The 18,600-nt window shown below is 46.5% G+C and overlaps 1 protein-coding gene across 1 annotated transcript in view; it reads left to right on the forward strand.

Annotated features, from left to right (window-relative positions):
* The window catches only part of LOC138739044 (collagen alpha-1(IV) chain-like), a 163,400-nt gene that overhangs the window by 112,944 nt on the left and 31,856 nt on the right, over nucleotides 1–18,600 (forward strand). The window contains exons 30-40 of the mRNA XM_069890427.1: nucleotides 243–393; nucleotides 1,141–1,254; nucleotides 2,754–2,921; nucleotides 5,367–5,456; nucleotides 5,548–5,700; nucleotides 6,684–6,782; nucleotides 7,773–7,862; nucleotides 10,445–10,584; nucleotides 11,827–11,953; nucleotides 12,039–12,119; nucleotides 13,300–13,398. Coding sequence (XP_069746528.1) covers nucleotides 243–393; nucleotides 1,141–1,254; nucleotides 2,754–2,921; nucleotides 5,367–5,456; nucleotides 5,548–5,700; nucleotides 6,684–6,782; nucleotides 7,773–7,862; nucleotides 10,445–10,584; nucleotides 11,827–11,953; nucleotides 12,039–12,119; nucleotides 13,300–13,398 — 1,312 coding nt within the window. The remainder of the gene's footprint in view (nucleotides 1–242; nucleotides 394–1,140; nucleotides 1,255–2,753; nucleotides 2,922–5,366; nucleotides 5,457–5,547; nucleotides 5,701–6,683; nucleotides 6,783–7,772; nucleotides 7,863–10,444; nucleotides 10,585–11,826; nucleotides 11,954–12,038; nucleotides 12,120–13,299; nucleotides 13,399–18,600) is intronic.

The raw sequence follows: 18,600 nt of genomic DNA on the forward strand, positions 1-18,600 counted from the left end.
TCCCTCCCACCCTCATTCTCCCTCACCCCTCTGCCTCTCCCTCCCACCCTCACTCCCCTACCTCTCCCTCCCACCCACACTCCCCCTCAACCCTCTGACTCTCCCTCTCACCTTCATTCCCCAACCTTCTCACACTCCCTCCTCCTTTATTAAATACCCCAACACCACAGCTCTCTCTCTCCCCCCTCACCCCCCCACCGCATTGTCTGACATTAGCTGTCCAACTCTCTCTCTGAGTGCAGGGAGTGCCAGGAATGGGACTACCTGGCCCTCAGGGGCTTCCAGGCACCCCAGGGCTGAACGGCGTTGCAGGACCCAAAGGGGACACAGGACTTCCTGGGTTTCCGGGCGGACCAGGAAGACCGGGACATCCTGGCTTGCAAGGCAGTAAAGGTAAGTGAGGGGTGGTGAAGGAGAGCTCGAGGGAGCTGGGGAGGAGAAAGGGGTGGGGGTGTCTCTTGAACAGCCAGCAAGCCGAAACCCTGTCACCCCTGCCCTGTAATTATCACCCCTCCACATTGTCATCCCTACGGGATACTGTCACCCTCCCCCAGACACTGACATCCCTCCCCAGAATCTTATCGCCCCTCCCCAAGACACTGTCACCCCCTTCCCCGACACTGTCACCCCTCCGCCAGATACTGTCACCTTCCCCAGACATTGTCACCTTCCCCGAGAGACTGTCACCCCTCCCCCAGACACAGTCACCTGCCCCCAGACGCTGTCACCCCTTCCCCAGACTCTATTATCCCTCCACAGGACACTGTCACCCCTTCCCCCAGATACTGTCACCCCTCCCCAGACACTTTCACTCCTCCTCAAGACACTGTCACTCTTCCCCCAGACACTGTCACCTGCCCCCAGACACTGTCACCCCTACCCCCAGACACTGTCACCCCTTCCCCCAGACACTGTCACCCTTCCCCCAGACACTGTCACCCCTCACCTGGACACTGTCACCCCTCCCCCCCCGGACACTGTCACCCTCTGGACTCTGTCTCCCCCACCCCGCCAGGTCACTGTAACCATTCCAGATGCTGTCACCCCCAGATGGTCACGTCTAGTCTTTGTCACCCCACTCCACCTTCCCCACCACCATAAGCCACTTCATGTCTCTGTTTGGCCTCTTTCTTCTTTCAGGCAATGTGGGTCCAGCAGGTTCCCCAGGTGAACCTGGATCCCCTGGACCACCAGGAATTGGGGCACCAGGTCAGCCCGGCAAGCCAGGACCTCGAGGACCACCAGGGCCAGGCGGTAGGTCCAAGTGGGTGACCCATCTGTGGCATCGATGGCATCAGCTCAGCAGGTCACCTGTGTCTCTTGTGCAAGCGGTTCTGACACAACAAAGTCATTACATGCAGCAAGCACCTCCTGCCCCTCCCTGAGGTCTGCTGAGAGACAAATATTCACTAGGGTTGATGGAGAACTTACCAGCTCCTCCTCGCTGAGGTGCTGGGGGAAGGGTGGGAGGGCAAGGCCTCAGTTTGGCACCTTCCTTCCTCAGTTCTCCAGTGGGACTGTTGGACATTTGAGTTCAGGACCCTAGATCAGGATGTGAACTGGCAACAGTCTGCTGGAATACAATCCCGTGGAGAGAGGAGCAGACATAATCATTGAGTCGTAAAGTCAAACAGCACAGAAACAGCTTCTTCTCATCCACGCTGACCATTCACACTAATCCCATTTGCCCAAATCTCTTTATTCCTTTCTTATACACGTATTGGGTCAAAAAACATTGGAAATGCTCTGATGATAGCCGCCTCTACCAGTTTGTCCTTGGCTCCTGAAAAATGGTTACTCTTCAGGTCCACTTTCAACCTTTCCCCTCTCACCTTGAACCTATACCCTCTAGTTTTAGTGCAATACACAAAAGTGCTAGAGAAACTCTGCAAGTCACACCGCATCCATGGCAAGTAATAGGTCTGGGCCCTTCTTTCAGCAATGCCGAAAATCAGGCAGACGCATCTGTCCCTTCCCTTTTCCCTTTTCCCTTCCCCTTCTCCTTTCTGCCCCACCTTTTCCTTCAGGCATCTGTCTCTCTGATTGTCAGCACTACTGAATGCCCAAAACATTGCTCTTTTCTTCCTACGGAGTCTACATGACCTGCTGAGTTTCTATGGCACATTTGTGTACAGTGCTGGACCCTGGCGTCTGCAGATTTCCTTGTTTACCTCTATTTTTAGACTTCACTCCCTGGGAATATCTATCCCCTCATAATTAAAATAAAAAAACCCTCAGTGTCCTGTACTCCAGTGAGAATAATCCCAGGCTATCGAATCTCTCCTTAGAACAATTACTCTCCTGGTGAAGCTCTTCTGCACTCATTCTAATGCTACCACATCCTTCCTGTAGTGTGGGGATCAGAACCATACACAATAGTGGCTAAACCACATCCAAACTCTTTTCCCCAGATTCTGAACACAACAAGCTAAATGTCTTCTTCACATTTCTCTTCATTAAGCAGAGAGCTATGAACTTGGACTCCCAAGATCTCTCTCTAAATCACTGCCATTGGTTACATATGTTCAATCAGTATTTCAAGACCCAAAGTGCAAGGAAAGCAAGAGAATAGTTGGAGGAAATCAGACCAGATCAAGAAGGGACAGGGAATGAATGAAAGAATAATACATGAAGGATTGAGAAAGAGGGATGAGATGGAGGACAATAAATTGTGACAACTGTTAATTTTTATCCATGCAAAACTGTGAGGAAAGTTAATGATTGATGCTAATAATTATTCTTTCTATTCAAAGGACACATGGGACCCCATGGAACCAAAGGAGATCCTGGTTTCCCAGGACTGGACATTCCAGGTCCACAGGGAGAGAAGGGGTTGATGGGGCCAAAGGGTCTCCCTGGCCCCCCAGGTTTTCCAGGCCAGGTTGGGCTGCCAGGTAGAGATGGCACTCCAGGATTACAAGGTAAGTTCTGGCTTGCAATGCACATCAACCCCAAGTCAAATCCAAGATACCGGAAACTGACAACAGCAAGGGGTGTCCATTTGGCTGCAGAGCTTGTGCTGGCTTTGTGAAAGAGTCTTCTATCAGACTCTCATTCCTTGCTTTTTCCAGTATTTTTTTTCCCCAGTTCCCTCTGAATGTTGCTGTTGAATCCACTTTCTCCCTTTCAGACAGCTTCTTCCAGATCATAGCCATTCCCATCCTCTGGACACTTACCCTCCCCTTCCCAGAAACAGCCATTCTTTATCTACTCCAGCAAAACCTTTCCTAATTTTGGACAACACCAATAAATCACCTTTCCTGTTCGAGGGAGAGATGATGATGGCAGCAATGATAATGATGAGAGTTTGTTGTCATATAAATGCTGTGAATGCCATCTACAGATGTACTGAAATTCAGACTAACTGCCATTGCACAAATACAAAAATACATCAACTACAATATTATATCTTAAATTACCACAATAAACCAACACAGAAAAAGAGATAATAAATAGAACTAAGTGCAAAATAAGTAATGTTTCAGTAGTGCAGCCAGATCTCTTGATGGTTCCAGAGTAGTTTATAGGTATGGTTAGGATTGTACCGGGAGGTTCACAAGCCTGATTGCTGTCTGAAATATGGCTCCTGGGAACTTGAAGGCTCTAACCCTCTCCACCTCCATCCCATCAGCAATAACAGTTGCATTGCACCTTGGCCACTCCTTCCTAAAATCAACAATAAGCTCTTTGTTCTTGGTGACGTTGAGAGCCAAGACTGTTGTTCTGGAGCCTGATTCTCGATCTCCATCTCTGACATCATTTTCAGTTATTCGGCCAACAACAGTGGTGCCATCGGGAAATTTATCGACTGAGTTGGAACCATAGTTGGGTACATGGTCCTGAGTGTACTGGGAATAGAGGTAGAGCCTTTGGGGTAGGTGATGTGGCGATTAACATTTCTTGGGTCTGAAATTAATGAAATCGAGGATCCAGTTGCAAAGGGAGGATCCCAGTTTCTCCAGTTGTCCTGTGATGTCTTGAGTAAACCTCTTCACATTTCATTCAGATTATAATATCCCAGCCCTCCAACTAGGGCCTGACCAGAGTTTTCTAGTGTTGATCTGCCCCATCCTCTTCAAAGACCTGTTAACCCACGTTCCCCAATCCCTAAAAGGGATCGGGGTGGGCGGGGAGGGGGTGGTCACACAGCATGGAGCAGATCCTTCAGCCCAACTCATCCAGTTGCATTCTGGACAAGTCCCATTCGCCTGATTTGGTTCATAACCTCTGAACCCTTTCAATCCATAAATGTCCAAATATAAGGATCACTATATTGTACCCATTTCTATAGCTTCCTCTGACAGCTTGTTCCAGATATGATCTGCTCCCTGGGTAAAAATGTCCTTCGATAAGAGATTTCTCTTTAATCTCTCCCCTCTCATCCGAAACCTATCCCTCTATTTCTAGAATCATCAACCTAGGGGAAAAAACTGTGATCTTTCACTTTATCCATGGTATTATAAACCTCTATAAAATCACCCCTCATCCTCCTATGTTCGAAGGAATAAAGACCCAGCCCAACTAACTTCACCCTTTAACTCAAGTCTTCCTGTCCTGGCAACATCCTGGTGTATTTCCTCTGCATTCATCCCAATTAATCAATATCCTTCCTATAACTTTAAACCAGAACGGCACACACTTCTCTAAGTGTGGTCTCACTAACACCTTGTACTGAATCACTGTTGTTCTCAGTGCCAAATGTCTTCTTCACCACGCTGATGCTATCTTCAGGGGGCCTATGTGCCTTTCTCTTCTCCAACACTATTCAAGGCCCTGCCATTCACATTGGACTGAGAGGTCTCTTGTCCTGTATCCCCATCTATTTTGTATTGGTTATTCTTCCTCCCAAAACAGTCCATCTTTCCATGAGAAGTCCCTGTGTAACCTTTCATCAGCCTGTTTGCTACCACCAGTGAGTTGGGAGTTTATCCCACTTTAACCAAGCTGATTTACTTTAATTTTTAATTTAGATATACAGCATGGTACATCCTATTAACCTACACCTCCGGTATGTTTTGAATGGTGGGAGAAAATCCACACAGACATGTGTTTTGACAATCTCCTCAAATCCTAAAAACATTAAGAGATGGGTTCCCAGAATGCTGGAGGCCTGCAGTTTGAGTCTCTGGAACCGGGAAAAGGACAAATCTCAACCCATGTTACTCTTCTGTCACCTTGGACCCTCTCTGTGGTTCCAACATTGAATGTTAGCCTGAATCTTCTCCCTAATGGCCACCAGGATGGTAAGTCTACAGTTGGGACCCTCCTATCATTGAGATGGAATATGGAACCCCTACCCCCATGTTTTTCTTGTCATTTGTAATGTTGCACATACTAACGTTCTGATCTCTCTCCACTTATTGTAGGTCTGAAAGGAGAGATGGGAGTCATGGGTTCCCCTGGGAGCCAAGGTTTCCCTGGAGTTCCAGGGAGTGTGGGAGGAACTGGTGCTAAAGGTCAGTGCTTGCCCTTATTGCAAGGGCTTCACACTAACTGGGTCAGCTGAGATATGATGGCGATGCTGACCAAAGTGCTTTGTCTCCGCAGGTGATCCAGGTTTGCCAGGAAACACTGGCGCCCGAGGGGACAGAGGTGAGACAGGCAGAAAGGGGGAAGTTGGTCTGATGGGAAAACCAGGTGTGCTGAACAAACATGAAATGGAGAAGATGAAAGGCCAGAAGGGGGAGTCTGGGGAACCAGGTAAGCACAGCACAGGACACGTTGGGCCGGACATATGGGCCACATATATTCGTGTGTGTAACTGGAATTATTCCCTCCACTTCAGAATTTGCAATGCTGATGTGTATCTATCTCCAGGCTGTACGCTGAAGGTTACAGAAACACTGAGCGATTGAGGTTGGTCCAAATGAGACAGGAGAGAAATGGGATCCTGATTCACATTCGACTGATTTTACTTAACAAATAAATGTAAACGACCATGAGATACATTGACAATGCTACTAGATGTCTGACATCCATCCCAGAGTGCTGATGGTCTAAATTAAATATTTATGTGAGATTCACTGTAACACTCCTTCATACACATTTTATTCAACTATAATACAGTTGTGTTACAAACATAAAACACATACAGAACTAAAACCAAAAACCACCATAGCATGTGGTAACAACCTCTCTATTACACATCAAATTAAAACGCATATTTTCGTCATTAACCACACACGCGATCCCCTGGGGGCTTGAACTTGGACACCATTCCCTCAGACACCGTGTGTTCCTGTTCCAACACTGCACAAGCCCAGACGTAACCCTGAAAGACGAGTAGGCAGACAGCTCTCCCCACCCCCTCGACCACCCTCCGCCTCGCCCCGTGAATGGCCAGTTTTGCCAACCCCAACTGCAACCCCACATCAGTGCTGCCCCTCCTCCAGCATGGCACTCCCTCAACATTCCATCAGCCTCAGCCTAGATTTCTGCGTTTGTGCCTGGAGTGGGATTTGAACTGTGGTCTGACTCAGAGGTGAGTGCATCAGCCACTGAACCACAAATGACAGCAGTCAAGGAAGCCATTAGTTCCACGTTGCTGACTCGGTGGAAGATTCTCCTGACTGACCAACTAACCTGCAATCCCTAGCTCTCTTGCCAGCGATTCCATGCACACAATAGCAACTTGTGCCCCTTCCTGGTCCCATCTTCTTGACCTCTGACCATTTTATCCCCAGGGAGGTCTGGCGTTCCAGGAAGCAAGGGGCACCAAGGTGTCCCTGGTGAACCCGGGTTGCCAGGAAAAGATGGTGAGCCAGGATTACCAGGAAAGCCAGGTAAGGAGTAGAATGTGAAATGGACGAGTGGTTGGGCAGGATTCTCACTGGACCCTCATCCTCATCCCTGGAATCTTGCACTCAGAATTGGTTCCAGCAGTAGCAGCATTCAATTTTACTTTAAGAAAGATTTTTTTCTTTTAAAAATATTTTTATTGAAATTTATTCAATAAATAATGAACAATACAATTATAATATGACAGAACTAGTAAAAAAATTATAATGATCATATGTAGAAATTCAAAAGTACAATAGCACAAACATCATCATACAATATAACTGGGGGGAAAAGGATAAATTCTAAGCCCCTTCCCCTAAGCAAGGCTGAAAGTTGACATTTAAAAAGTTCAAGTGGTATAATCTTGGAGAGAGACAGCACCATGCCAGAAGAGAAAGGGGAAAACCGAAAGAGGGCAGAAAGAGAAAGGAGAGGTCGAAGAAAAAGAGGGGCAGAAGAAGGGAGGCAGGAGAAGGGGAAAAACAGAGGGGTAAGGAGTAGAATAAGATGGGGAACAGGGCGAGGGGGAAGGAAAGAGGAGGAGAGATGGGGCAAAAAGGAACCTGGACTGTTTCTCTTGGCTGTTACCTCACAGGATATCCCAATGTGTAGAGGAGAAAGTTTGGTGCATGACTGTGGTGGGGGGAACAGGCAGTGCACGTGCTGGTAAGTGGTGGGAGCCAACCCTCATCATGGAGAGTCTTCAACCATCCAGAGCCCAAACCTGCTGGATATGCCCACTGTGGGAACTTGCTGACCTGACCGATTGATCCAAGGCCTCTTTCTCTGACCACTGGGTCAGAGAGGGGATGACAGAAAGGGTTCCAGTGCAGGTCCTCTCCTCTGTTGAAAGGTTTGAGCCACAAGACCCACAAATGGACTGTGGCAATGCAATGAGAAGCCAGATCTTGCCCAGTGGTGGCCTAGAAAGAGTGAACACAGCCAGAAGTAAAGGTTCCATAAGTAATGATAAAAAATTTATCCTTGGATAGGGCCTGTGGGCGATCCTGGAATCCCAGGACAACCAGGATCCATCGGTGTCCCTGGAGAGAAAGGATCAATTGGAGAAATGGGCCTCCCAGGTAATTCTGCCAGATGTTGACATTCAAGAGACTCAGGCTCCTTCCCCTATCTCTGGTCACTTTTCAGCTCTGGAGTTCTGCCCAACTGTTCTGTACTAGCACAAAGAAACATCCACAATTATTGCCTTCTACCAATGCAAAGGACATGCCCAAGAAGGAAACATTGCAATTGATGAAACATTTTGCCACGTGCAGAGATAGATCCCACAACAGTTTACAGACCAGATTTGATATAAGCTCCAAACAATGACCATGTTAGTGGTGGGAACTTCCCTTGGTCACTTCAACTCAGTATTGTGGCACCTTGGTTCTAAAGAGGTGTTTCCAACAATGCAGCCTCTCCTTCATCCCACAGTGTGACACTCCCTCAGTACTGCCCCTCCCACATTGTGGCACTTCCTCAGTGCCTTTTCACAGAGGATGCTGCTTTGTTGATCACCTACTTGGGTCCTAGAACAGGGACATCATCCATAAGCTGCAGTAGGAATGGGTCCATGTGGTGCAGAAGGCTATTCAGCCTTTTGAGACTGATCATCTGATTTCAGTACCTTGTTCCTGATTTCTCTCCCTTCCCCGAGATCCCTTTACTATTAAAGATCATATTCCACTCCCTTTTGAATATATCTGATGAAATGGCCTCAACAACTTTCTGTGGCAGGGAGTTCCACAAGTTCACGGCTCCCTGAATGAAGATTTTTCTCCTCAGCTCACTCCTAAATGGCTTCCCTTTTATCCTTGGACCCATGATCTGGACTTCCCCAAAATCAGTAACATTCTTCCTGCATCTAACATGTCAATATTTCTCAATGAATCCCCTCTCATTCCTCAAAATTCCAATGATTATAACACTGATCGATCCAGTCGTTCTTCATCCAACAGTCCTGCCATCCCAGAAATCAGCCTGGTGAAGCCTCGATGCATCCCCTCAATAGCAAGAAAGTCCTTCCTCAGATTAGGAGACCGCACTGTACACAATTCACATGGTGTGACCTCATCCAAGGCCCTAAACAACTGCAGTAAAACCTCCCTGCTTCTACATTCCAAACCTCTCGCTAAGAAGGCCAACACACTGTTTGCTAGCTTCTCCAGCTGATGTACCTGTATTCCACCCTTCAATGACTGGTGCACCACAACACCCAGGTCTCATTGATTGCACCTCCCCTTCTCCTAAAGTCACCATTCAGATAATAATTTGCCTTCCTATTATTTGCATCAAAATGGATCTCCTCATTGGACTGCATCTGCCATATAATTGTCCATTCTCCTAATCCTTCCAAGTCACCCTGCATCCTCTTAGAATCTTCCTCACAGCTCACACTGTCACCCAGCTTAGTGTCATTAGAAAACAGAAATATTACCTTCAATTCTTTGTTGAGGTCAACAAAATATATGATACATATAACCATAACCATATAACAATTACAGTATGGCAACAGGCCATCTCGGCCCCTCTAGTCCCTTCTGATTTAAGTGATCTCCTTACCTGCACCCTGCCCATAACCCTCCAAGTCCCTCCCATCCATGCACCTATCCAATTTTTTCTTAAATGACAAAATTGACCCTGCTGCAACCACCTCTTCCGGAAGGTCATTCCACTCAGCCACCATTCTCTAAGTGAAGAAGCTCCCTTTCATGTTACTTCTAAACTTTTGCCCCTAACCCTCACCTCATGACCCCTCGTTCCAATCTCACCTACTCTCAAGGGGAAGAGCCTATTTACAACTACTCTATCTACACCCCTCAATCAAATCCCCCCTCAACCTTCTATGCTCCAATGAATAAAGACCCAGTCTACTATTTCTTTCTTTGTATTCTAGATACTGCAATCCAGGCAACATTTTAGTAAATCTTCTCTGCACCCTCTCTACCTTATTGATATCCTTCCTATAATTTGGGGGCCAGAACTGCACACAGTATTCCAAATTAGGTCTCACCAATGCCTTGAACAGTCTCAACATCACATCCCAGCTCCTATATTCTATTCTTTGATTTATAAAGGCCAGCATTACCAAAAGCCTTCTTTACCACCACCACCTACATGGGAATCCACTTTCAAAGGACCCATTTATTACCATGTTCTGCTTCCTGCCTACCAACCAGTTTTCTTTGAAATGATGTCAGTACATCACTTCCAATGATAACAAGGGTATTGTCATGCACCAGAAAAATTATAACTGTAAATTAAATTAAAATTGAATTAAATTAAAAGATTATAATTGCACAAGGTGGATAATATTCACTAATAATATACCTTGTTTTATAATCCTATGTCATGTTCTTTAACCAATTTCTTACGTGGGGCCTTATTAAAAGTTTTTTGAAAGTTCAAATACCCCACAACAACTGAGTCAATCCACAGGCAGAGTGAGGGAAGGGTCTGTGGTCCTCCCTGATCAGAGAAGGTCCATCTCCTGAGCTTAGGAGCTCTGGTCTCCTGCCATGACTTCAGCTCCCAAACCAGGCCAAACAGGAGCAAGGAGATTAACTGGAGAATAGGAATTCTATCAGAAGAGTGGCAGAGTTCTGAGATCTCACATATGCCAGACCATTGAGATGCTCACATTTTGGTGTTCCCTTCTCAGGTGTCTCAGGACATCCTGGTCAATCTGGATCTCCAGGTCGGCCGGGGAATATTGGCTTTACTGGCCCACGTGGTGACAAGGGTGAAAAGGGAGATCCGGGCCCACCAGGATATGGGATCCCAGGTGACCAGGGTCAAAAGGTGAGTGTGCCCCCATGATGGTTGAGAGAGGGAAGACCTGATGCCTCTGCCAGCCCAGAGGAGCATGGAGGAGCCTCTCCATCAGTGGTCTTGACTGTTTGATCCTATTGTTCCCAGGAAACCTCCACCTATGGTTCCTAATCATAGTCACCACTCAGTGTAGTTCTGTCCTGACCTGTGGATGGGTATGGGAGCTGCATAATGGTGCTCCTCCCCACCCCCTCTTCCCAACCCTCTGCACTACCCCCTCACCTGCTCACCACCTCTCTTTAACACCCCCTAACCCTCCACAATACCCCCCCCACCCATTCACCACCCCCTTCCAAATAACCCTACTCCCTAAACCCCACTCCCTCATTACCCCCACCACCTCTTTCACCAACCCTTTACTTCCTCTCCTTCCTATCTCCTCTCAACAACCCTCCATCCTCACCACCATCTCTCACTGACCCCCTCACGACCCACCAACACACCAATCACTATGTCTACCCCTCATCAACCATCCTCACTGACCTCTATCCCCTCTCCACGCCTCTCACTGACATCCTCATCACCCCTCCTCACCAGCCTCCTCACCCACCTGCTGCTCTCTCCACCTCTTCAGCCCCCTTACCTATCCTCACACCAGCCTCTTTCATCACCCCACTTCAGACTTCTCCACCCCATTACCAACACCATCTCTCTCCACCTCTGTACAACCCCCATGCCCATCACTTACTCCCATCTCCCTTCACCTCCTCACCACTGCCTCTCTCCAATCATCTCACCTACCCTTACCTCTCCACCCACCTCAGGTACCCCCTCAACCACTCTCACCTCTCTACCCCCCACAGCTACCCTACCCCTCCACCCACTTCAACTACTTCCAATCTACCCACTCTCCACTCCCTCTTCCCTACCCTCACCTCACCGCCTCCTTCTCCACCATTCTCACCTACCCCACCCCACCACCCTCTCCTCTCCACTCCCTTTCACCAACTCCAACCTCACTGCACTCCTCCCTGCACTCCATCTTACCTACCCCACCTCACAACCCCCTTCTCACCTACTCCCCACATCACCACCCTCTCCTCTCCAACCTCTTTCATCCATCCCCTCACCTACCTGCACCTCACTACCCTCCCCTCTCCACTCATTTCACCTCCACCACCTCACCACCCTCCTCTCCATCCCAGCTCACCATCCATCCCTCTACAAACCTCTTGTTGCCCATGACTGACTGGGTTCTCTGTGTGTGTCCAGGGACATCCAGGTCTGCCAGGTTTTTCAGGTGACCCTGGAGAGAAAGGTGAACCCGGCATGCCAGGTTTTCCAGGCCCGATGGGGCCCAAGGGGACAAAGGGGATTGCAGGCATACCAGGAATCCCAGGTAAGCTGAGGGCTTCAGATATGTGGGGAAGGGGGTCTATGGCAGTGAGTGAAGGTGGGTCTTGACTCATTCTCTTGCTCTGCAGGTAATCCAGGACTGCCCGGCAGGAAAGGTGATGTTGGAGCCACAGGGGATCATGGCTTTAGCGGAAGTCCAGGACAACCAGGTACCTACACCATTCCACCCATAGGGTGACGCTAGTCTTCCCTTCCAAGCCCACAAGTAGGTCACTTGGCTCATTCAACCCGTGCTTGTTCCTTTATCCTAATCCATGGCTACCATATCATGGGTCCTTGAATTTGTTAGCTTTGGCCCTATTCCCATCTCAGTTGTTGGGAATGAACTTGGTCCATCCTTTGAGTGAATGCTAGAATTGGCTTGTGGGCCAAGTGGTCTACCATTCATGTAACCTTGCTGAAACCCACAGAAAAATGTGCCCCTTAGGCTAGGAGCTATGGTCAGGCCTTGGAGCTGATTCTCAGGTCTGAACGCAGTGGGGAACTGGGTGAGTAAAGAGATTGATTGCAGGATGGGATACCTGCAAGTCACATGACCCCTTCCCTTATTGCTCTGCTGGGTATTGTTAGGTCTGCTTTGTTCATGAATGAGTGAGACAAACACCAGGCTGAGTCGAAATCAGGGTTCTTTGTTCTTTATTACCGGATTGTAACACTTGCGACTAAACATGTTAGTCGGAGAATGCATTCTGCCGTTATCAGCAAAATGGTGATTTTTTATACCCTTGGATATGTGCTTAGAACATCATCATATCATTACTTGTCCAATGACTAAAACTGTTGCTATCCTTTCCCTGCTAGCTTCCTGCCTCTCAATCCATCAATGTCTCTCTTATCTTGTAAGTACAAGGATGCATTCACATCTTGTTACAGCCCTGTCCATCTCATGATGTTTTACCTAACAGGAGTACAAGGACACCTCCCCTTCTTGTTACAGCCTTGTACAGGGTAACTCCCTACACATTCCCATCTCATGATGTTTTACCTTACAGTATGCAAGTATACCATCTACAGCCATTTAAATGCAACTTTCCATGCACCTCACACTGGAGACACTACAAATACCTTTGGCTTGGAAAATGGGAAGGACTAATTCAGGAATATCCCCCAACCCTTCTCCATGACTACCTTCTGGATAACATGCACTCCACTTTCAAAATCCTGAAGCGCTGGAGACCCCTGATGCCTAGAAGACCACTCCTGTGCTTATGGCCAATTTCAGAAGAGCAAAGTGGAGGTCTACATTGGCTTGCACCTTCAGAGCATCCTGGCTATCTTCCGCTGCATTGTTCTCAGGTGTCATTGGATGCATCCCTTGTTTTGCTGCAGGTTCAACAGGGCTGGCAGGAGGTCCAGGGATTCCCGGAGACAAAGGCTCTAGAGGTCTTGATGGAATTCCCGGTGCCATTGGTGAGAAAGGCGATTCAGGTAGGGATGGCTGGTGCATGCAAAGCAACCCAGGGATACAATATCTGTGGTCAGATTCTGAGTCAATGTTAAAGTAGACCAATAATTTCAGTCATCCACAAAGGCTGGCTAGGAACTGCTCAAAAGTGCTGGAAAAACTTAACAGGTCACACAGCATTCATGAGAAGTAAAAGGCCATTGACGTTTCAGGCCTTCTTTAGGATGATCAGAAATCAGGCAGATACTCCAATAAAAAGATGGGGAGAGGGAGAGGAAGGGGAAGGGGGAGGAGCTCAGGCTAACAGGTAAACAGTAATAGGTAGATACAGGTAGGGGGATAGAAGTGAGAGAAGCTGAGAAGTGATAGGGAGAGAGCAGAGGGCTGAAAGGTAGCTCTCAGATAGGAGGAAAGGGTGGGGAGTTGGAGGAAGGAAGACAGAGGGATGAGGGAGAAAATGAGACTCGTGGTGGTGGGCAGTGTTAATGGAAATTAGACGTCAACTTCATGTTGGCGACAGGAGTGAATTACACAGAGAGTTGTGGGTGCTTGGAATGCCTTGTCAGAGATGGTGGTGGAGGCTGAATTGTTCTATGGAATATTTGGTGTGTTCCACCACTTTGGCAGTACATGAATTCACAGACAGGCATGACAGTGTGGCAGTGGGGTGTGGAATTGGTTGTGGGCAACTAGGAGGTCCTTGGCTGTTGTCTCCATGTCTCGTGGACAGAGCAGATCACAGTCTCCCAATGCTGAGAGATCTCCATGTTCCAATGGTGAGGGGTCCCATAGTCCCTATACTAAGACATCTTGGTGTCCTAATGCTGAAAGATGTCCATGTCTTAATGCTGAGTGATCTGTGCCCAGTACTGAAGAATCTTAGTTCCCAATGCTGAGGGATCTGTGTTCAAATGGTGAGGGATCTGTGTCCGAATGCTGAGGGATCTGCATCCCAATGCTGAGGGATATGCTTCCCAAAGCTGAAGGATCTGCGTCCCAATGCTGAGGGATCAGTTTCCCAATGCTGAGGGATCTGCGTTCCAATCCTGAAGGATCAGTGTCCCAGTGCTGAGGTATCTTCGTCGCAATGCTGAGGGATCTGCGTCCCAATGCTGAAGGATCTGCGTCCCAATGCTAAGGGATCTGCGTCCCAATGCTGAGGGATCTGCTTCCCAATGCTGAAGGATCTGCATCCCAATGCTGAAGGATCTGCGTCCCAATGTTGAAGGATGTGCGTCCCAATGCTGAGGGATCGGCTTCCCAATGCTGAGGGAATCGGTGTCCCAATGCTGAGGGATCTGTGTCCCAATGCTGAGGGATCTGCTTCCCAAAGCTGAAGGATCTGTGTCCCAATGCTGAGGGATCGGCTTCCCAATGCTGAGGGATCTGCGTTCCAATCCTGAAGGATCAGTGTCCCAATGCTGAGGTATCTTCGTCGCAATGCTAAGGGATCTGCATCCCAATGCTGAAGGATCTGCGTCCCAATGCTGAGGGATCTGCATCCCAATGCTGAGGGAATCAGTGTCCCAATGCTGAGGGATCTGTGTCCCAATGCTGAGGGATCTGCTTCCCAAAGCTGAAGGATCTGTGTCCCAATGCTGAGGGATCAGCTTCCCAATGCTGAAGATGTCACTATTCCAGTGCTGAGGTCTGTCAGTGTCCCAATTCAGAATCAGAATTTATTGTTATGAACAGTCACAAAATTCCTTGTTTTGTAGCAGCGTATCACAGTGCCACATTCATATAAACCACCTTGCAAAAATTTTTTTTTAATTGTGCACGAAAAGTTTCATCAATCATTTAGGAATCTGAAGGCAGTGTGGAAGAAACCATCCTTGTGCCACTGAGTACTTATCTTTAGACTCCTGTAACTTTTCACGGTGGTAGCAGAGTGGAGAGCATGGCCTTGGGGTTGGGGGTCTTTCAGAATAGAGTAAAAACACAAAATGCTGGAGAAGTTCAGCGAGTCTTTCTCAGCAGCTTCCTTTCTCCACTTATGGCAACCCCTCTTCCTCCCTCCCAACTCTTTTGTTCAGACGCCTGTTGGCATTTTCCCACACTTTGATGAAGGGCTCAAGTCCGAAATGTCGGTTATGTAGCCTTTGCTGCATAAAGGACACTGTTTGACCTGTTGAGTCTCTCCAGCATTGTATGTTTTTACTTCATCCACGGTGTCCACAGAATTTTGTGATTTACTCCTTGAGACACCGCCTCTTGTAGATGTCCTTGATGGAGTGAAGTCTGGTACCTGTGATGTCACAGGTTGAGTTAACAACCCTCTGGAGTTTATTTTTGTCCTGAGCATTGGCACTGCCATACAAGACAGTGATGCAAACGGCCAGAATGCTCTCCACGATCACCTGTAGAAGTTTACGAGAGTCTTTGGGGACATACCAAATCTTAAACCACACAAAGTATAGCCAGTGCTGAGGATTCACGATTGCTTCGACATGGAGGCTCCAGGACAGATCCTCGGAGATGTTGACACCCAGGAATTTTAAGTTCTTGACCCTCTCTTCTACTGAGCCCTCGATGAGGACTGGATTGTATTCTCCTGATTTACTTCTGAAGTCCACAGTCATCTTAGTTTTGTTAACATTGAGCGCAATTGGACTAAAAGTGAAATTTTATCAATTAGTAAAGATGATTATTCAATGTTTAGAAATATTACGAATTTGAAGTGGATGAAACAAATTAAATATTTGGGAATTAATGTTAATACTGATTACCAAAACTTATATTCACTTAATTATCTTCCTTTAATGAAGAAGATTAAGGCAGATTTAGTTAAATGGAAAGATTTACCTTTGGGTTTATTAGGAAGAATTAATATTATAAAAATGAATATTTTTCCTCGTATACAATATTTATTCCAATCAATTCCCTGTTGTTTACAAAAAAGATTTTTTAAGGACTTATATAAGATAATTAGGGACTTATATAAGGTAATTAGGGATTTTTTGTGGAAAGGAAAATTCCCTAGGGTGGCGTTGAAAAAATTGATGTGGGATTTTCAATTTGGAGGGTTACGACTACCTAATTTTCAATTTTATTATGAAGCAGCTCAATTTAGATTTCTTAGCGTATTAATGGCCACACAAGAAACGCCTAGTTGGGCACAGATAGAATTGGCAGTTATTTCTGAAAAATTTTCGAATGAATTTTTATTTTGATGGAATAAAAATTTGTTACGAACTTATGATGTACCAATATTGAAACATTTAATGAATTTATGGACAAGTAAATTACATAAAATGGGATTGAAAAATAAGTGGTCGGGAAGATTACCATTATTTAATAATCAACTTGTTCCTTTCACGGTATCTAATATTATTTTGAAACAATGGGAGGAGAAAGGAATACATAATTTATCTGACTGTTTTTTAGAACCTCCTGTACACTTCCTCATTGCCATTTGTGATTCTGCTGACAACTGTGGTGTCATCGGCAAATTTGTAAATGGCACTGGAATTGTGCTTGGCCAGTCATGGGTTTATAGTGAATAGAGCAGTGGGCTAAGCACGCATCATTGAGGTGCACCTCTGTGGATAGTCAGTGAGGAGGAGATGATGTTTTCAATTCATACTAACTGTGGTCGTCTGATGAGGAAATCAAGAATCCAGTTTTAGAGGGGAATGCAGAGGATCAGGGATTGTAGCTTCTTGACCTGCACTGAGGGAATAATGGTGGTGAAGGCTGAGCTTTGGTCTATAGTCTATGAAGAGCAGCCATAAGTAGGAGTTCCTGTTTTTGAGGTTATCCAAACCCGAGTGGAGGGTCAGTGATAATGCATCTTAATCGCTCCACAAAAGATAGATAGATGAATTGCAGTGGATCCAAACCTCTATTTAGGTAAAAGTTCATTCTGGCCATGACCAACCTCTCAAAGCATTTCACCACAGTAGCTGGTAGTGCTACTGGGTGGTAGTCATTGAGGCAACTCTCTCTGGGATCCCAAAATCTGGGGTCCCAGAGGGATCTGTATCACAAGCTGAGGGATCCCAGAGGCCCAATGCAGAGGGATCTTGGTGTCCCAATGCTGAGGGTCCTCAGTGTCAAAATGTGGAGGGGTCTCAGTGTCCCAGTGCTGAAGGATCTCAGCGGCACAATGCTGTGAAATCTGTGTCCCCACTCTTGATAGGTTTGAATTATAGACCGCCCAATAGTCAGACAAAATTGGAGGAGCAAATCTGTAGAAATAGCAGACCGATGTAAGAAACAGAAAGTTGTGATAGTAGGAAACTTTAACTTTCCGCATATTGACTGGGATTCCCATACTGTAAAAGGGCTGGATGGCTTGGAGTTTTAAAAATCAATATATAGAGGTACCAACGAGAGAGGATGCAGTTCAGGATCTCCTATTGGGGAACCAGACTGGTCAGGTGACAGATGTATGTATATGCAAACATTTTGGGTCCAGTGACCATAATGTCATTGTTTCAGATTAATTATGGATAGGTCTGGTCCTAGATTTCAGAATCTAATTTGGAGAAAGGCCAATTTTGTGGAAACTGGAAGGGATGTAGGAAGAGTGGATTGGGATAAGTTGTGTTCAGTAAGTGTAAGGCCTTCAGAGGTGAAATTTTGAGAGTGCAGAGTTTGCATGTTCCTGTAAGGATTAAAGGCAAAGTTAACAGGCATAGGGAATCTTGGTTTTCAAGGGATATTGGCAGTCTGGTTAAGAAGAAGAGAGAGGTGCATAGCAGGTATAGGCAACAAGGAGCAAAATAGGTACCAGAAGAGTATAGAAAATGTAAGGTAAAGGTTCCATTATTGTCACATAATACTACATTCAGAATGTAACATGTATGAAATTCTTTAAATTTGTCTACTGTAAGGAAGGCAGAGAGTCACCATTTTGTCCAGTGCCCCTCACAGGGGTGAGGCCCCAACAAGGAACGATCTTGCAACCCCTGATTTACAAGACCAGTGCACTAACCACTGAACTATAGATGTAACAAAATACTTAAGGAGGAAGTCAGGAAGGCAAAAAAAAGACATGGGGTTGCTTTGGCAGATAACGTGAAGGTAAACCTGAAGGGTTACTACAAGTACATTAAGAGTAAAAGGATAGTAAGGGACAAAATTGATCTGTTAGAAGATCAGAATCGTATGGAGCTTCACAAGAACGGGGAGATCTCAAACAGTTTTTTTGCATCAGTATTTACTCAGGAAACTGATAGTGTATAAGGAAGGAAGGGGAACAAGCAGTAGTCTCATGGAAC

This window comes from Narcine bancroftii, chromosome 7 (assembly GCF_036971445.1).
Source record: "Narcine bancroftii isolate sNarBan1 chromosome 7, sNarBan1.hap1, whole genome shotgun sequence".
Lineage (NCBI taxonomy): Eukaryota > Metazoa > Chordata > Chondrichthyes > Torpediniformes > Narcinidae > Narcine > Narcine bancroftii.